The sequence below is a fragment of the Lolium rigidum genome, chromosome 3 (assembly GCF_022539505.1).
Source record: "Lolium rigidum isolate FL_2022 chromosome 3, APGP_CSIRO_Lrig_0.1, whole genome shotgun sequence".
NCBI lineage: Eukaryota > Viridiplantae > Streptophyta > Magnoliopsida > Poales > Poaceae > Lolium > Lolium rigidum.
Window position 1 is genome coordinate 370,591,098 of NC_061510.1, and position 15,013 is coordinate 370,606,110.

General features: G+C 45.2%; 1 protein-coding gene and 1 non-coding gene across 2 annotated transcripts; one reads left to right on the forward strand and one right to left on the reverse strand.

The window, feature by feature from the left end:
- The first annotated feature begins 6,631 nt into the window (after positions 1–6,631).
- Positions 6,632–8,751, forward strand: LOC124697418 (pentatricopeptide repeat-containing protein At3g04750, mitochondrial-like). The gene has a single exon (XM_047230011.1). The coding sequence runs from the start codon at positions 6,632–6,634 to the stop codon at positions 8,444–8,446; it is 1,815 nt and encodes a 604-aa protein (XP_047085967.1). The 3' UTR covers positions 8,447–8,751.
- A 4,768-nt stretch (positions 8,752–13,519) lies between these two features.
- On the reverse strand, positions 13,520–13,622 carry LOC124704795. The gene has a single exon (XR_007003679.1). It is a non-coding gene; the product is annotated as a U6 spliceosomal RNA (small nuclear RNA).
- Positions 13,623–15,013: the final 1,391 nt, after the last annotated feature.

Consider the following 15,013-nt stretch of genomic DNA (forward strand, 5'->3'; position numbering starts at 1 on the left):
CATTTCTAAATCTACCCTTCGTTGTTCCTATGTTCTGGGTTATTACATAGCGGTAGTCAAGATTTCAAAGAAGTGAGAGCTAGCAATTTTATCTTTGTAAAGAACCTTGAATACACTCTCACCTTTATCGCGTATAGAGACAACCCAATCCTCTTCTTCATATTCATCCTCATCCTTATCACCACGAGGCATATTAGGTTCCATGGTAGGAGGTACCGTGGAACCCTTGGCCATAAGGCATATTTGAGGACCGTGAGATAAAGATGAGGAGTTACTTGAGGCTCCTTTTAAGATCTTGTCTTGACCAATAGAATCTTTGGTTTCCTCTACATTGTTAGACACACAACAACTAGAGGAAATAGAATCATTTTTATCATGGTCACAAGACAAATCAAGCACATCATTATGAGATTTATTCAAGCAACTTACACATGATATGCAAGGACTATCAACACAAGCATGTAAATCATTTCTAGTGCTAGATGTGTTTAAGTCCAAAGATGAAGCATTGCAATGAGATAGAGATGAAGAATCATCAATAGTAAGCTCAATATCAACATTGCAATTTTCATCACCACTCACCATATCATTACCTTGTGTCTTACCACACTTTGGTGAAGTGGATGAAGATGAGAACTCATCATGGCCGGAAGTGGAAGCAATACAATCATCCTCAATAATATTGGACACATCATATTTGTCTTTAAGCTTTGTCCATAATTCATGAGCGCTCCCAAAAGGCATGATTGAAGAAGTAACTACATTGCTCACAACAATGGAAAACACATGAGAAGCAAGAGCATCGAGGCAAGAGTTTTTCTCCTCCTCAAGAGATAAATTTTGAGGATCCTTAGGAGAAGAAAAACCCATGCCAAGAAATCGCTCCATGTCCGGGGACATACGCCGTAAAATATTAAGCACATAAATTTTCCATAGATCATAATTTGTGCCATCAAATATAAACAAGTTATTGTGCACTAATCCCCTAACCGACATCTTTACTCTCAAGGCGGTGAAGCCTAAGAATGAGAGACCTTGCTCGATACCAATTGAAAGGACACGGATGTCGCCTAGAGGGGGGTTGAATAGGCGATTTAAAACTTTTACGAGATGGGCTTAACAAATGCGGAATAAAACTAGCGTTTACTTTGTCAAGCCCAAAGCCTATATACTATGGTTCACGTATGTGCACCAACAACTTATGCTAAGCAATACAAGCAAGTATGTGATAGCAAGATATATATAACTTCAAGCACGATGGCTATCACAAGGTAAAATGCATAAGTAAAGAGCTCGGGTATAGAGATAACCGAGGCACGCGGGAGACGATGATTTATCCCGGAGTTCACACTCTTGCGAGTGCTAATCTCCGGTGGAGAGGTGCGGTTGCTTAGTGCTCCCGAACGCCACAAGAGGCTCACCTTGAGGTGTGGTTGCTCGATGCACACCAACGCCACAAAGGCCTCACCCCAAGATGCGGTACTCACACCACACACCGAACGCCACGAAGGCGCCTCACCTAGATCTCCGGTGACCCTCGCCACAAAGGCCTAGGTCACGGTTCCACTAAGGGATTTCCTTCGAGGCGGAAACCGGGCCTTACACAAAGATTGGGGCACACATCCACAACTTAATTGGAGGCTCCCAACAAATCTCCACAAAGGCCTAGAATCCGTCTAGGGTTCCAAGAACCCAAGAGTAACAACCTTCTTGCTTTCACCTCCACGAATCACCGTGGAGAACTCAAACCGATGCACCAAATGCAATGGCAAGAACACCACAAAGATGCTCAAGTCCTTCTCTCTCAAATTCCAACAAAGCTACAAAAGCTATTGGGGGAATAAGAGAGGAAGAACAAAGAGGAGAACACAAAATTCTCCAAGATCTAGATCCCAAAGATTCACTCACAAAGAGATGATTTGGTTTGGTCAAAGTGTGGATCTAGATCTCTCTCTCTTTTCCCTCAAAATGGGGCAAGAATCATGGAGGGATAGAGAGATAGGGCAAGCTTCTCAAGAACAACAATGGAGGAGAGAGAGAGTGGAAGAAGCAACAGCCCAAGGAGGAAGAAGGGGGTATTTATACCCCCCAAGAAAATCGAGCCGTTGCAGACTTTCGAGGGCCGGATAATCCGGCCTAAGTTGGGGCCGGATAATCCGCCCCCCGGATAATCCGGCCTCAGGGACAAAACCTGGTAAAAATCCGGCCAAAAGTCTGGCCCCTATCCAGAGCTGCTTTTTTTTTTGGTCCTTAGCCGATTTCGAGGGGGCCGGATATTTCCGAAATATCCGGCCCGGATAATCCGGCCCGCATTTTCCGCCCCCTGAAAACTGGCAGAGACAGCAAACAGAAACGGGCATAACTTTAGCATGCGGACTCCGATTTTGATGATCTTGGGCTTGTTTTAAAGCTAGGAACAAGCTCTACAAGATCATGCAGGAAACCATCATAGTCCAACAAGGGAGGATAGAAACAAATGATGAAAGGTTTGACCTATCTAAAAAGACATACCGGTAAAACCTCCAATCTCGAAAATGCAACAAGTTGCCCATGCAAAAACCATTCTCAATGAACTAGAGCTTGTCATGAGAATAAACACAAGCTCTAAAACATCACATGGATAAGATCCAAATAAAACCAAGAAAGATGATGAACCAAACTCGAAAACGCAACAAGTGATCTATGCGAAATCCGTTTTCGATGAACTAGAGCTTGTCATGAGAATAAGCACAAGCTCTAAAACATCACATGGATAAGGTCCAAATAACAACCAAGAAAGATGATGCAAGGATGCAAAGGTTTGAGCTCTCTCCGAACGATACGATCGAGTTACTCACTCGAGAGCCCTCTTGATAGTACGGCAACTAAACTATAAACCGGTCTCCAACTACACTATGAGACCGGTGAGAAAGAAACCCTATCAAGAGCAAACCTTATACTTGCGCATTCCACTTGAGCTCGATGACGACGATCTTGACCTCAACAAGATGGAACGCCTTTCTTGCTTGTGCTTGCTTGACGAAGTCTTGTGGATTGCTCCCCCATAATCCACCATGGGAGAGCTTCTTCTTCGGCGCATCTTTACATAACCATGACCACCATGTGGATTGCTCCCCCATAATCCACCATGGGAGAGCTTATTCTTCGGCGCATCTTCACATATCCATGATCACCATATGGATGGCAAGACTCAAGCAAAGGATCTCTTCGAGATGATTCATCTTGAACTTGCACTTCATTTCTCCATGGCAAGCTTCAAGCTTATGAACTCTTCGAGTTGGCTCATCTTGAACTTGCACATCATTTCTTCATTCTTCATCATGTTGATGTCTTGAAGTAACTTGAGGGCTCATTTCATCTTCATCTTCAAGACATACTTGACACTTGATATCCTTCATCAAATTCTTCTTATTGCAACCTTGAAGCCAACATATGGTTCAAGAATTGCCTATGGACAACTCCTACAAATATAACTCAATGCAAACATTAGTCCATAGGGATTGTCATTAATTACCAAAACCACACATGGGGGCTCCATGCACTTTCAGGGAGGAGCTGAGTGCAAGGCGATTGGGTGAGTTAGGGTTTTGGCTACACCTTTTATACATCGCGGTAAAAAGAAGCGGACGGTCAAGATTCGCGGAGGTAAAATCAATAGCCACTCAAATCTGATTTACTAGGGTACCCCATGGGAGTGCCTCTATTATACCTTCAGATGGCTGACCTAAGCTAACTTTAGATTAATTCTCAATTAGGTGAGAATTAGACGGAACCTTAATTTTATACTAAAATATTTTACTTCTCTATACTCACTCTATTTACATACAATCATAACTAGTGCATTGCGTTTGGGCGCCCTTTGGCCACGAAAAATTGGACCGTTGCAGACGAGTTTTCGGGAGGCCGTTGACTGCTGACGTCATGCAAACTGCCACGTGGCAGACATCGTTAACTGTCAGTTAACGTCGTTAACCGGTTGAAACCCCGTGGTAGATGGTACGCCCACACAAGGCATGCCACGCCTTAAGCAGGCCGGCCCATTTTGTTTGCGGGCAGGGCCAGCTGACTTAGTTTGACTGGTCAACTATATAACTGGGTTGGTCTATTAGGTACGTAGGTTGGGCATAACCTCTATGGTTGACTGGTCAAAACTTAAATGGGTCGGCCCACTAAGGACGTGGGCCGGGCTGAATGCCTTCGTTTGACCGGTCAAAAGGATAGCTGGGCCGGCCCACTGAAAAACTAGGCCGAGCCGAGTGTCTTTGTTTGACCGGTCAACACCATAAATGCGCCGGCCCAATCGTCATGTGGGCCGGGCCAAATGTCTTTGTTGGACCGGTCAACAGGCAAACCGGGCCTGCCCAATAAGCATGTGGGATGGGCCAAATGTCTTTGTTTGACCGGTCAATAGGACAAACGGGCCAGCCCAATAAGCATGTGGGCCGGGGCGAATGTCTTTGTTTGACCGGTCAACATGATAAATGGGCCGGCCCAATAAACAGGTGGGGCCCACTTTCCTATTATTGGGCCAACCCAGTTAGTATGTGGGGTCCACCTTAAAACAAGTGGGCTAGCCCAATAAGTAAGTGGGTCGGCCCAAAATAAAAGTGGGGCCCACTTTACAGTAAGAGGGCCGGCCTAGTAAGTAATTGGTAGGGCCCTGGTCGTTTGACTAGTCAACTTGCATTCTGGGCCGGCCCAGTTAGGCTTATGTAATTTAGGTAATACTTCTCATCGAAGATTTCAGCGATCCCCATATACTTGTGGGTATCAGGTGATCTCAAATAGTCTTTTACCAAACACCACTATGACGGTTCGTCAAAACCTGTAGAGAGTCTGTAAACATGTGAACTCCACCATCCGCATGTAGTTATTGGTTGTATATGGAGGATCTCCATATGCAAGACAGCAGATAATATCGGTTGATGTTCCTCCTCTTGCCTAGCTTTGAGCCGCCACATCGAGGCACACCGAACAAAGGCTGGCGAACGCAGAGCAAGCTTGTCAGAATCGGCTGCTGCTGTTGCCGCCGGACAGTCGCATCGTTCTGCTCCTCCGTGAACAGCTGCACCATCATCTCGTTGTCGCTGTCTACCGCGGCAATCCGACGAACACCTTGAGGGTGGGGCGTTTGTGCGGTAGTGGCGGCGACCTCTGTTCCGGTCGAAACAGCAGCCGCTGGTCGAGGGGTAGCGGCCGTGTCGATGGACGGTGGTTCCCGGACATGCGGCAGTGTCTAATGCAAGCAGGGGGATGCGACGACGACGGTGGTGATGACGATCTAGAGGGGTGGGAGTCGGCTCGGGCATGGGTGGGAGGTGGGGAAAGCGGTTCGTCTGGTTGCCAGACGGAGCCCATGCGCGGTTTCTGACGTGCCGCGAGGCGCCGGCGCGCCCGATCCATGCCCTCGATGAAGGGGCCGACACGGGGTTGCCGACCCTTCTATTGGGCTCGAAAACGCGCTGGCCTTTTTGGACGCGTCGGTGTGAGCCCATTTTGGCCGCCGGCCCCCAAAACTCTATCGGGATCGCTATGTGGCACCCCAGTGGAGATGCTCTAAGTATTTATATGGAGGTGCAAGTAGTCATTCGGTGGAAGGGAGAGGAGGAAGATCACTAATTAAGATAAGAAAAAATATTTGTGTTGTTTAAAGTTGTTACAATGTTCTCTACTTTCTGCTAGAAGTTTTTTAATCCATTGTTTTCATTAATATTCGGTGATGAAGTGATGATGTGGTCGTTGCATTACCTTAGCAGGACACCGCGAGACTGGCTACATAGCACACATAGGTGACCCCTGTGAAGCCAGATCCGTAAAACGTTTACATCAATTAAAACTTCCATAGGTTTAATTTTATACTAAAATCTTTTACTTCTCTATACTCACTCTATTTACATACAAGCATAACTAGTACAACTATTTATTATACATAATTTCAAACTTTAACACTTGATACAAAGTTAAAGCATATATTTTAAAGAAAGATGAAAATTATTTTTCCATTTTGAGATATTGCATCTTAATTATTTTGGTTAAAATGAACTATTTTAGTTCTGAGATAAAGGCACACAATTATATGTCATTATGTTAACGGTTTGCCATTTAGATGACTTGCATTGTATGCATATATTTATGTCTATTTTGGTACCATTAAATATCATGAAAATGGCCTCTAAAGTTGAGAGGTATTTCAAGAGTGCATGGTCTTAGTTGTCAGTAAGTAATATAGATTATTACCAAATATACTGGAAAATTCTAGAGTACACAAAATAGCTACAAACAATTACGTTGTTTACTAGGTGGGCCTCAATTCCTTTTTGTTTCTAAAATTGCCTAACTTCCTTCTGGGATGGACTAAACTTCTGTGGGCTTGAAGGCTTAATAAAGTGGGCTAGTGGTTAAGGCGTAGAGGCCGTGTTGTTAGCTGTTGGGCCTTCTTCCACTGCCACGCTGAGTGGGGAAGTTACTGGGCCTTCCACTGCGACGCCGTCTGCCACCTAGCGCTCCCCACTCGGTGGAGCCGACCGCCGCCGGCTCCGCGGCGGAGCCACACTTGCTCGGACGCGCGCGGCGCCGGCGGCGAGAACACCCTCCTCCCTGCAACACACGTGCCCACTCCGCGACCTCCATGATGGCTACCGCCGCCGCCGCCACCGCGGCGCGCCCCTGGGACCCAACCGTCTCGCTGCGTCTCAACCACCCGGCGCTGGTCCTCCTGGAGCGGTGCCGGGGCGGGACGCGGCCGTTCAAGGCGATCCTCGCCCACATGCTCCGCCTCGGCCTCGCCTTCGAGACCTTCCCCATGAGCCGGCTCCTCCACTTCGCCACCGCCGCCTTCCCGCAGCACACGCGCGAGGGCCTGCTCCTCTTCGAGCACTTCACGCCTCGCCCCAACCTCTACATCTACAACCTGGTGCTGGCGGCGCTCTCCCCCTCGCAGAGCCGCTCGGCCGCTCTCTACAAGTCCATCCTCGCGTCGCCGGCGGCCCCCGACGAGCGGACATTCCTAGCGCTGCTCAGGTCCGTGGAGTGCCCGTCGGTCGGGAAGCAGGTACACGCGCACGTCCTCCTCAACGGCTTGCACTCGCGCGTGTACCTGCGGAACTCGCTCATCAAGATGTACCTGGACGACGGCGACGCGGGGACGGCCGAGGCGATGTTCCGGTGTGCGTCGGCGCTGGACACGGTGTCCTGCAACATCATGCTGTCAGGGTACGCCAAGGGAGGGTTCAGCGTCAAAGCGCTGCAGCTTTTCCGTGGTATGGCGTCGAGGGGGATCGGTGTTGATCAGTACGCTGCTGTTGCTCTCCTCTCCTGCTGCGGACGTCTGAAGAACACGCTTCTTGGCAGGTCCGTTCATGGCGCGGTCCTGCGGAGGATGGGTATAGCAGACAGGGGATTGATTTTGAGCAATGCCCTTCTGGACATGTACGCCAAATGTGGTGAGATGAACGCTGCCATCGGAGTCTTTGCTGAAGCTTGGGAGAAGGATGACATTTCCTGGAACACCATAATCTCAGGGTTCGCTGATGCCGGCATGTTGGACCTTGCTAGGAAATTTTTCTTTGATGCACCTTGCAGGGATCTGATATCGTGGAATGTTCTTCTAGCTGGGTATGCTCGATGCAGAGACTTCGCTGCGGTGGTGGAGCTATTTAATGCCATGATCGCCAGTTGTATAAGACCTGATAAGGTTACTGCTCTTACTTTGATCTCTGCAGCTATAAGCAAAGGGGAATTGAATCCAGGAAGGAGTGTCCATGGTTGGGTGGTTAAAGAACATGGTACTCAAGATGCTTTCCTGGCTTCTGCTCTCGTAGACATGTACGGCAAATGTGGAAATGTTAATTTAGCCTATGCTGTGTTTGAGAAGGCCTTGGATAAAGATGTTACCTTGTGGACAGCGATGATATCGGGCCTTGCATTCCACGGCCATGGAACCAATGCATTGGACCTGTTTTGGGATATGCAAAAGGAGGGTGTAGCACCTAATGGCGTGACCTTGGTCGCTGTTCTCAGTGCATGTAGTCATGCTGGCCTGCTGGATGAAGGGTGTAAGATTTTTGATACTATGAAACAGAGCTTCAACATTGAACCAGGAATAGAACACTTCGGCTGTATGGTTGATCTCCTTGCACGATCAGGTAGGCTGTCTGATGCAGTAGGACTGGCTAGGACTATGCCAGTGAAACCAAGTCGCTCTATATGGGGTTCCATTTTAAGTGCAAGTTCAGCTTGTCAGAATACCGAAGTTGCAGAGATTGCTTCGGAAGAACTCCTTCGTCTTGAACCCACAGAAGAGGGTGGGTATGTTTTGCTTTCTAACCTGTATGCTGCTGGTGGTCACTGGAACTACAGTGACAAAGTGAGGGAGACTATGGAAAGAAGAGGCGTGAGAAAAGCAGCAGGTGCTAGTGGTTTGGCTATTAATGATGCCGCCTATTAAGTTTTTCCTATATTAGAAGAAAACTGTCAAGATGATGGAAAAGGTACAAAGCAAACTCAAAAAAAAGGAAGAGAAAGAGGAAAACTGAAACTATACAAGGCCAGCACCCACTAGCCTACAGAGCTAAGCATCTGGAGGCCGAGCATGGAGCTGCAGACAACGTAGTGCCTTCGGGCCGGCTAACATCCACAATCTAGCCTCATCAAGAATGGAGTGGACAAGCTCAAGGTTGATAGGTGTGGCTCTGTTGAAAACGCAGTCAGTGCACAGCTTCCAAAGTCTCCACGTTTTCAGGATGATGATGGATTTGACTCCCTTATGGATGGCGGGTGGTGCACTGGAATGAGCAGACTTAAACCAAGAAGTAAAGTCCTCCAGGTGGCGGCATGCAGGGCTGGATCCGAAGTTGAGCAAAAACATCATGCCACACTTGTTGAGCAAAGGAGCATTGTGTCAGAAGATGAGAAATGGATTCAGTGGCTTGATCACAGACGGCGCATGTGTCTTCTGTCAGTCTGTGTCGTAGGCGATGCTCAGATGTCCAACAGCAATCAGTCACCTCCAGCCAAGCAAACACTTTGCATTTGCGAGGAGCCCAGAAATCCCAGATTGAACTCCAGTGGGGGAATTTAGTTTCCTTAGAAGAGAGCATCATAGGCTGATTTGGCAGTGTAGGTTCCTGACAAAGAGAAGTTCTAGAATATCTCATCCTCGATGCCCAGCGGTAGGACCTGAGCATTGGCAATGTCACCTAATAAGTTAGGTATAACTCAGTTGTGTAGTCCAATTTTTTTTTTAGCGGGAGGCAAAAGATTTGCCTCATTTCATTAATTAAGGAGAAGAGTCTTGACAAGACAAAAACAAAAGCGAGCATACATGGGGACTACTCTCCCGTTATTACATAACTCAAGCACTTAGCCCCGGCGCACACCCAAAGCTTCACCTCGGTCTTTATGATGTTGAGGAGGACCAAAGGAGGGGTGGATTTGTTGCGGAAAACTCTAGCATTTCTTTCTTACCCGAAAAGTAAGTTACCTGAACCTACATTTCATAAAAACTGCTGATGTGTTATCTTTTGTTCCTAGAGGACCACGCTTTTCATTTCAGGGAATAGTACTATCCATAAACCAATAGCATGTCCTATTGGAGAAAAGTTAATACTTGCCTGAAAACAGTGGTGTTGCCCTCTCCCGTCACTTCTGTTTTCCAAGAGTTGTGGACTTGAAGCATGAAACAATTTATTTTCTAGGGAGAAGATCAAATGTTCGGTATGCTCTACCTTCGTTGAGAAGAAACCTGCACTTCTCTTTTAAGCTACTCCGTACTGTTTGATGCAAGTTCTTTATGTACCAAGATATAAGTATATTACTTCCATTTTAGTCATATTTGAGTGAGGCGGGATGTTCTTGTTTTATACCAGCACTAAGTGTTTATTAATCAACAACTTCACAACAATCACTCAGGTGCATAATGTAATCCCGACGCATTTTTCCTTTCAGATGCCTCTTAATTAAGATTGTTAGTCAAAGAACCTATAATGCCATATGTAACAAGGTGAAAATTAGGGAAGAAAATTTCATGACATGTAACAAGTACTCTATGTTTTAGTCAAAATATGCTATGTGTTTTGTGCAAAAAAAAATGCTATGTGTATCTTGTGTCATGAAATATTTTAGAGCTTCAAACTACAGTGTGCCAATTGCTGCTTAGAATGTATTCTTGCAGAATGATCAAGTAAAACTGTAGAAAAGATACTACTCCAGTAAACCTTGGTTTTGAGAATTGGAAATACAGTTTATAGATATCTTGAGCTTTGCTCTTTTAAATAGGAATCTTAGCAGTGAATGTTGAACTGTACCGATACCCCATTCACTAGGTATCTGCTCTTTTATAATTGCAGTTTCATGGATTTGGGCGTGATACAATGAACGGCCACAACACCATGTCCTTATGCAGATACGTTTATCATGATTACTGGTCATGTTGCCACAATGGAAGAATGCAGAAAGCCAGTAACTGTGCATGCAATATTGATCATCAAACTGTTGAAGGTAACAAATGTTCGTTCTTATTGTTTTCCAGGAAAATGAGTACGATATCAGCAAATTATTCATGCAGTCTACTAATAACTGAACCAATTATTTCCACCAAACGTTTTTTCTTACTCATTAAATTTAAAGAGAATAATCACCAATTGTTCCCTGTATTCCTTGTTACTACTCACTACTTTCTGAACATGTTTTGTGCATTGTCATAGCTTTTTTGCCCCTTCCCCAAAGTTTTATTTTTCATTGTTTTCATATTTCTGTGAAACAGCAACTTGACATCAATCATTCAGGTCCATAGGCTAATGCCATATGCGCGTTAGTCAAGAACATAAGTAATGCCAATAGTAACAAGGTGAAAAATTGGAAGAAGATTTCACGATGTTTACGAGTATTGTATCTATGTTTAGTCAAAATATCCTATGCTTATCTTCTGTTAGAAATTAGGAATTTCTGACCTTCAAACTACAGCATGCCAATGGCCTAGAATGTATTCTTGTAGAAAGTAATGATCAAGTAAAACTGTAGAAAGATACTAGTATACCTTGGTTTTGAGAATCTGGAAACACAGTTTTGTAGATATCTTAAGGTCTGCTCTTAAATAGGAATCCTCCTGATCAGTGACATGTTGAACTGTACCTATATCCCATTCACTAGGTATCTGCTCTTTGATAATTACAGTTTTATATATGTGATGACCAACCACAACATAGTGTCCTTATTAAGATATGTTTATCAAGATCACTGACCCCATTGCCACATTGGAAGAATGCAGAAAGCCAGCAACTGTGCATGCAATACTGATCATCAATCTGGTGAAGGTAATGGATTTAGTCACACAGTGCACTAATAACTGAAGCAACTCTTTCCACCAATCTTTTTTTTCTTTTAATCATCCAATTCATTCTATTTTAGGAGAATCGTCACTAATCTTCTCCCCTGTATCCTTGTTACTACTCACTACCTACTAAGCATGTCTAATGTGCATTGCCATAATTTTGTTCTACACATTATCTAATAAGCTTTTGCCATTCATCAACATGTGTAATAGTGGTAACACCATCCATCCTGATGCTCATTGTGCAAAGCAATGTCCCCAGGCTGTACGTGAGGCACCTGTACAAGGCCTTGTCAAGTACTCCCTCCGGTCGGATTTAATCGACGCGGAGGGAGGCATACGCATGCATGTAGTTAGGCAGGAGTGTGCGTCAATTTTTTAAGGCCGGAGGTAGTAGCAACTACACTCCATTGAATCACCACGTCTCGTCTTGATCTGTTTAGCTTCCTAGGAATCTCCATTCCTTTGCTTCTCTTCTCAACTTGAACACACAGCGACAAAATGTTCTATGTGAAATTGACTCTCCAAGATTCCTTAAAAAAAATTGACTCTCCAAGTTTGTCCTATTCGTAGCTAATTTATGATTCCCCTACAGAAATGAATTGGCAATAATGAACTATTGTGTTCATTGTTAGTTTCCATTGGGCCTATTAAACTTGGAAAAGATATCTTATGAAAATCCAACTCCAATTTTTGTAACAATAAGTGCTATAGAACATGTATTTGTATTTAGAAGTTCACATGTTTGTTGCAAAGAAATAATTCTTGGGCTAGACTAGGAGGGTTCAGAAATTAAATCACTTAAAAAGTAATTTCGAAGAGAATTCACTCAAACATGTCTAAGTGGATGTCGTTTTGACAATCTCACAGTTGGAGAGCTATTAACTTTGCTCATGGCAAATAAATGCGTAAAACAGAGAAAAAAGAAACCCAAAGTCCAAACCATGAGTTGCTTCTGCTTGTAACACGCACAAGCAAGTGCAGCGACATGTTGAGTTGTCAAGGATGGTGGGTTTGACCTCTATTGCTGGTGCTCTCTTTTTTAGCAAGTCCAATAATTCAGGAAAAATGTAATATTGACGTGTGAATAGAGAAAACTTGAGTATTTGACTCTTTTAGCACTTAGAGCCTAATTTGATAATTTGTACAGGGCCTCTGTTTTCTCAGGTATGACCCTGCATAGTGCATGTCCTGTCATATGCGCCAGGCCTTCTGGGTCACAAAGCACCCTATGAGGCATGGAGCCTGAGGTGCTTCAGCACAGCATGGGGTTGATGGGCAATACCTTTTAACAGTCGATGCCCCTTGAGGAGGGAATTGCTGAAGGAGTGAAGGTGCAAGCCTGGTGGCAGGTGGCATGAACACGACCTTTGCTACAAGCTGATTTTGGGGTCATACCTGGCAGCTTGACATGCCCATCAAGGATTCCAGGTAGGATCTACTAGTTCAAGATAATTGCACCCATGGAATTGGTGTTGTGGAACAGTTACCCATGCTGATGCAAATGCAGATATCACTTCAATAGATTTCAGTAACAAGCTGAGGCTTTGTTGTGTTCTTGTTCCTGAGCTTGCTTGTTCCCATATATGTAAAACTTGCTTGTAAGTTCTCCGAGTTTTACTCTGCCTTTTAATGGAAAATAGGTAGGGTCCTGCCCATAACTTTTTAACAGGACCTCATGAGTATTGTGACGTCATTTATGGTTGCTGCCGATATTTTCGCTGGGAGAGTTGTTAAATGCTGGTACGAGTAACAATTTATCATGTCGGTGAGTTGGTCTCCTGCTATTCTGAACGTATCAGGCTGACTATTATGCTTTTTTGATGGAAATTTGCTCTGAGACTGGAAGTTTCTGCTCCAGATGATTCGAGTGTTGCTCTCAAAATGGCAAAACGAGATTTCCAGTTGAACTTCGCAGTACCTTGATTGCTGTTACTACTCTGAGTGAAATGCTAAGAAAAAAAACATGTTCTTGCCTGTTGTAATTCCAGGGCGTGAGGCGAGTCTGCGGAATCTATGGTATGAAAAAACGCTAATTTGAGGATCTGTATGCAACGACGAGGACTTGCACGTGATGCGGACGAAGTTGTAAGGACCTCACCGCGAGGGAAAACTAAACGCGAAGGGCCGAATCGAAATATCGGAGGGGCGTATGTGAGAAGCTAAAAGGGCCGGAGCGCAAAATCTCGAAAAAATTTGGACCATTTCTCGATTTGTGCGTGTCATCCTTGCGCAGGGGCCATGCTAATCTTCTCTGTATCGTTCCAATTTTATCGGATGTCCCCGAAGGGACGATGCCTCTGCAACGGCGGAGCTTATAAACCGGTCGAAACTCTCCTGGCTTGCCGAGGTGGGACTAAACAAAGGGTCGCAGCCGCAAGCGGCAACGCCAGGAGCGAAGGGGATCCCGCCAGCAGAGAGTGTGGGCCGTATCTGCGTGCGGGGTGGATCCTGCTCGGTCGGCCCAGCAAAGGAAGCCAGGTGGAACACGGCCTGCTTCAAGACGATGCATCATTGCCTCCTTGTGAAGAGATCGAGCGTGTCGTGCGCGAGTGTGCGTCAGCTCGATACACCTCTTGAAATCACCTCGAAATCGCGTGCGTGGCGCAGAATTCCAGCGGTAGGGCACTGCCTGAAACGGTTCATGTTTGGTCGTTTCTAAGCTGATGAAAGACGGCGATACAGACAATCAATCACACATAGACCCGCTAGCGCTAGGGATGAAAGAGCATCTCCAGCTGCGTCCTCCAAACGGCGTCGGATCTCCAACACATCCGTTTTCGTTCCCCAGGCCTCCCGTCGTCGTCCGCGTCCGCGTCCTCCCGTCGTCGTTGCTCGATCTGTTGTATTGTGATCCAAATTCATATACTAAAGGGAGGCTAACTTCTGACGAGCGGAAAAACGGGCTGAAAAGAAAACTGGAATCCCAAGTGGGGCCGCTTCCATCTCCGTTAGCAGAAAACACCTAAATATTACTTCTCGGTCATGTATGTTCGAGATAACGATGTTCTAACCACGAGCTCACTAATTATCATGTCCTAAATTGGTGAAATAGAATCCTTGCTCCATTTATGGATACATTAAGTTAGCCATTTCTATTTTTAGTTTTTAACTTTAATATTTACTAGGAAAAGTGCCCGTGCGTTGCACTGGGATGTATATTGATTTTTATTGATTACGTGGCAACGGACATTAAGAATATAACTATAGAAAATCTGAAATTTATTGGTGGGGCGAAGTGTTCTTGACAAGGATGGTTATACTCACCAAAATTAGGGTTGTTTTCTGGTCAAATAAAAAGTTTTTCTTGACGGTTCGGCGAGCTAAAAAAATATTAGGTCTCGTGGAGCTGCCACTTAGAGAAGGTAAAATTCAGATAATTTGGAAATTTCAAAAAGATCTAACAACCAAAGTCGAATGCAGACGGTTTCAAGCATTTTGCATCAAACTAGTAATGTTCGGACAACAATTTGACGAAAGAACCATCATTTCGTGCAACACCTGAATCGTTCACTGACACCTTTGTTATGATGCAAACTCCTGCTCTCCTAGCACTTTAGAGAATCTTCAGAAACTTAAGCCGGGGGTCAATCATAATACTCCCTCCGACCCGAAAAACTGGGCGGGCGGGTAATTTTACGAAAACGCCCCCGCACTTTTTCACCTGAGGAAATCAGTTCGTCC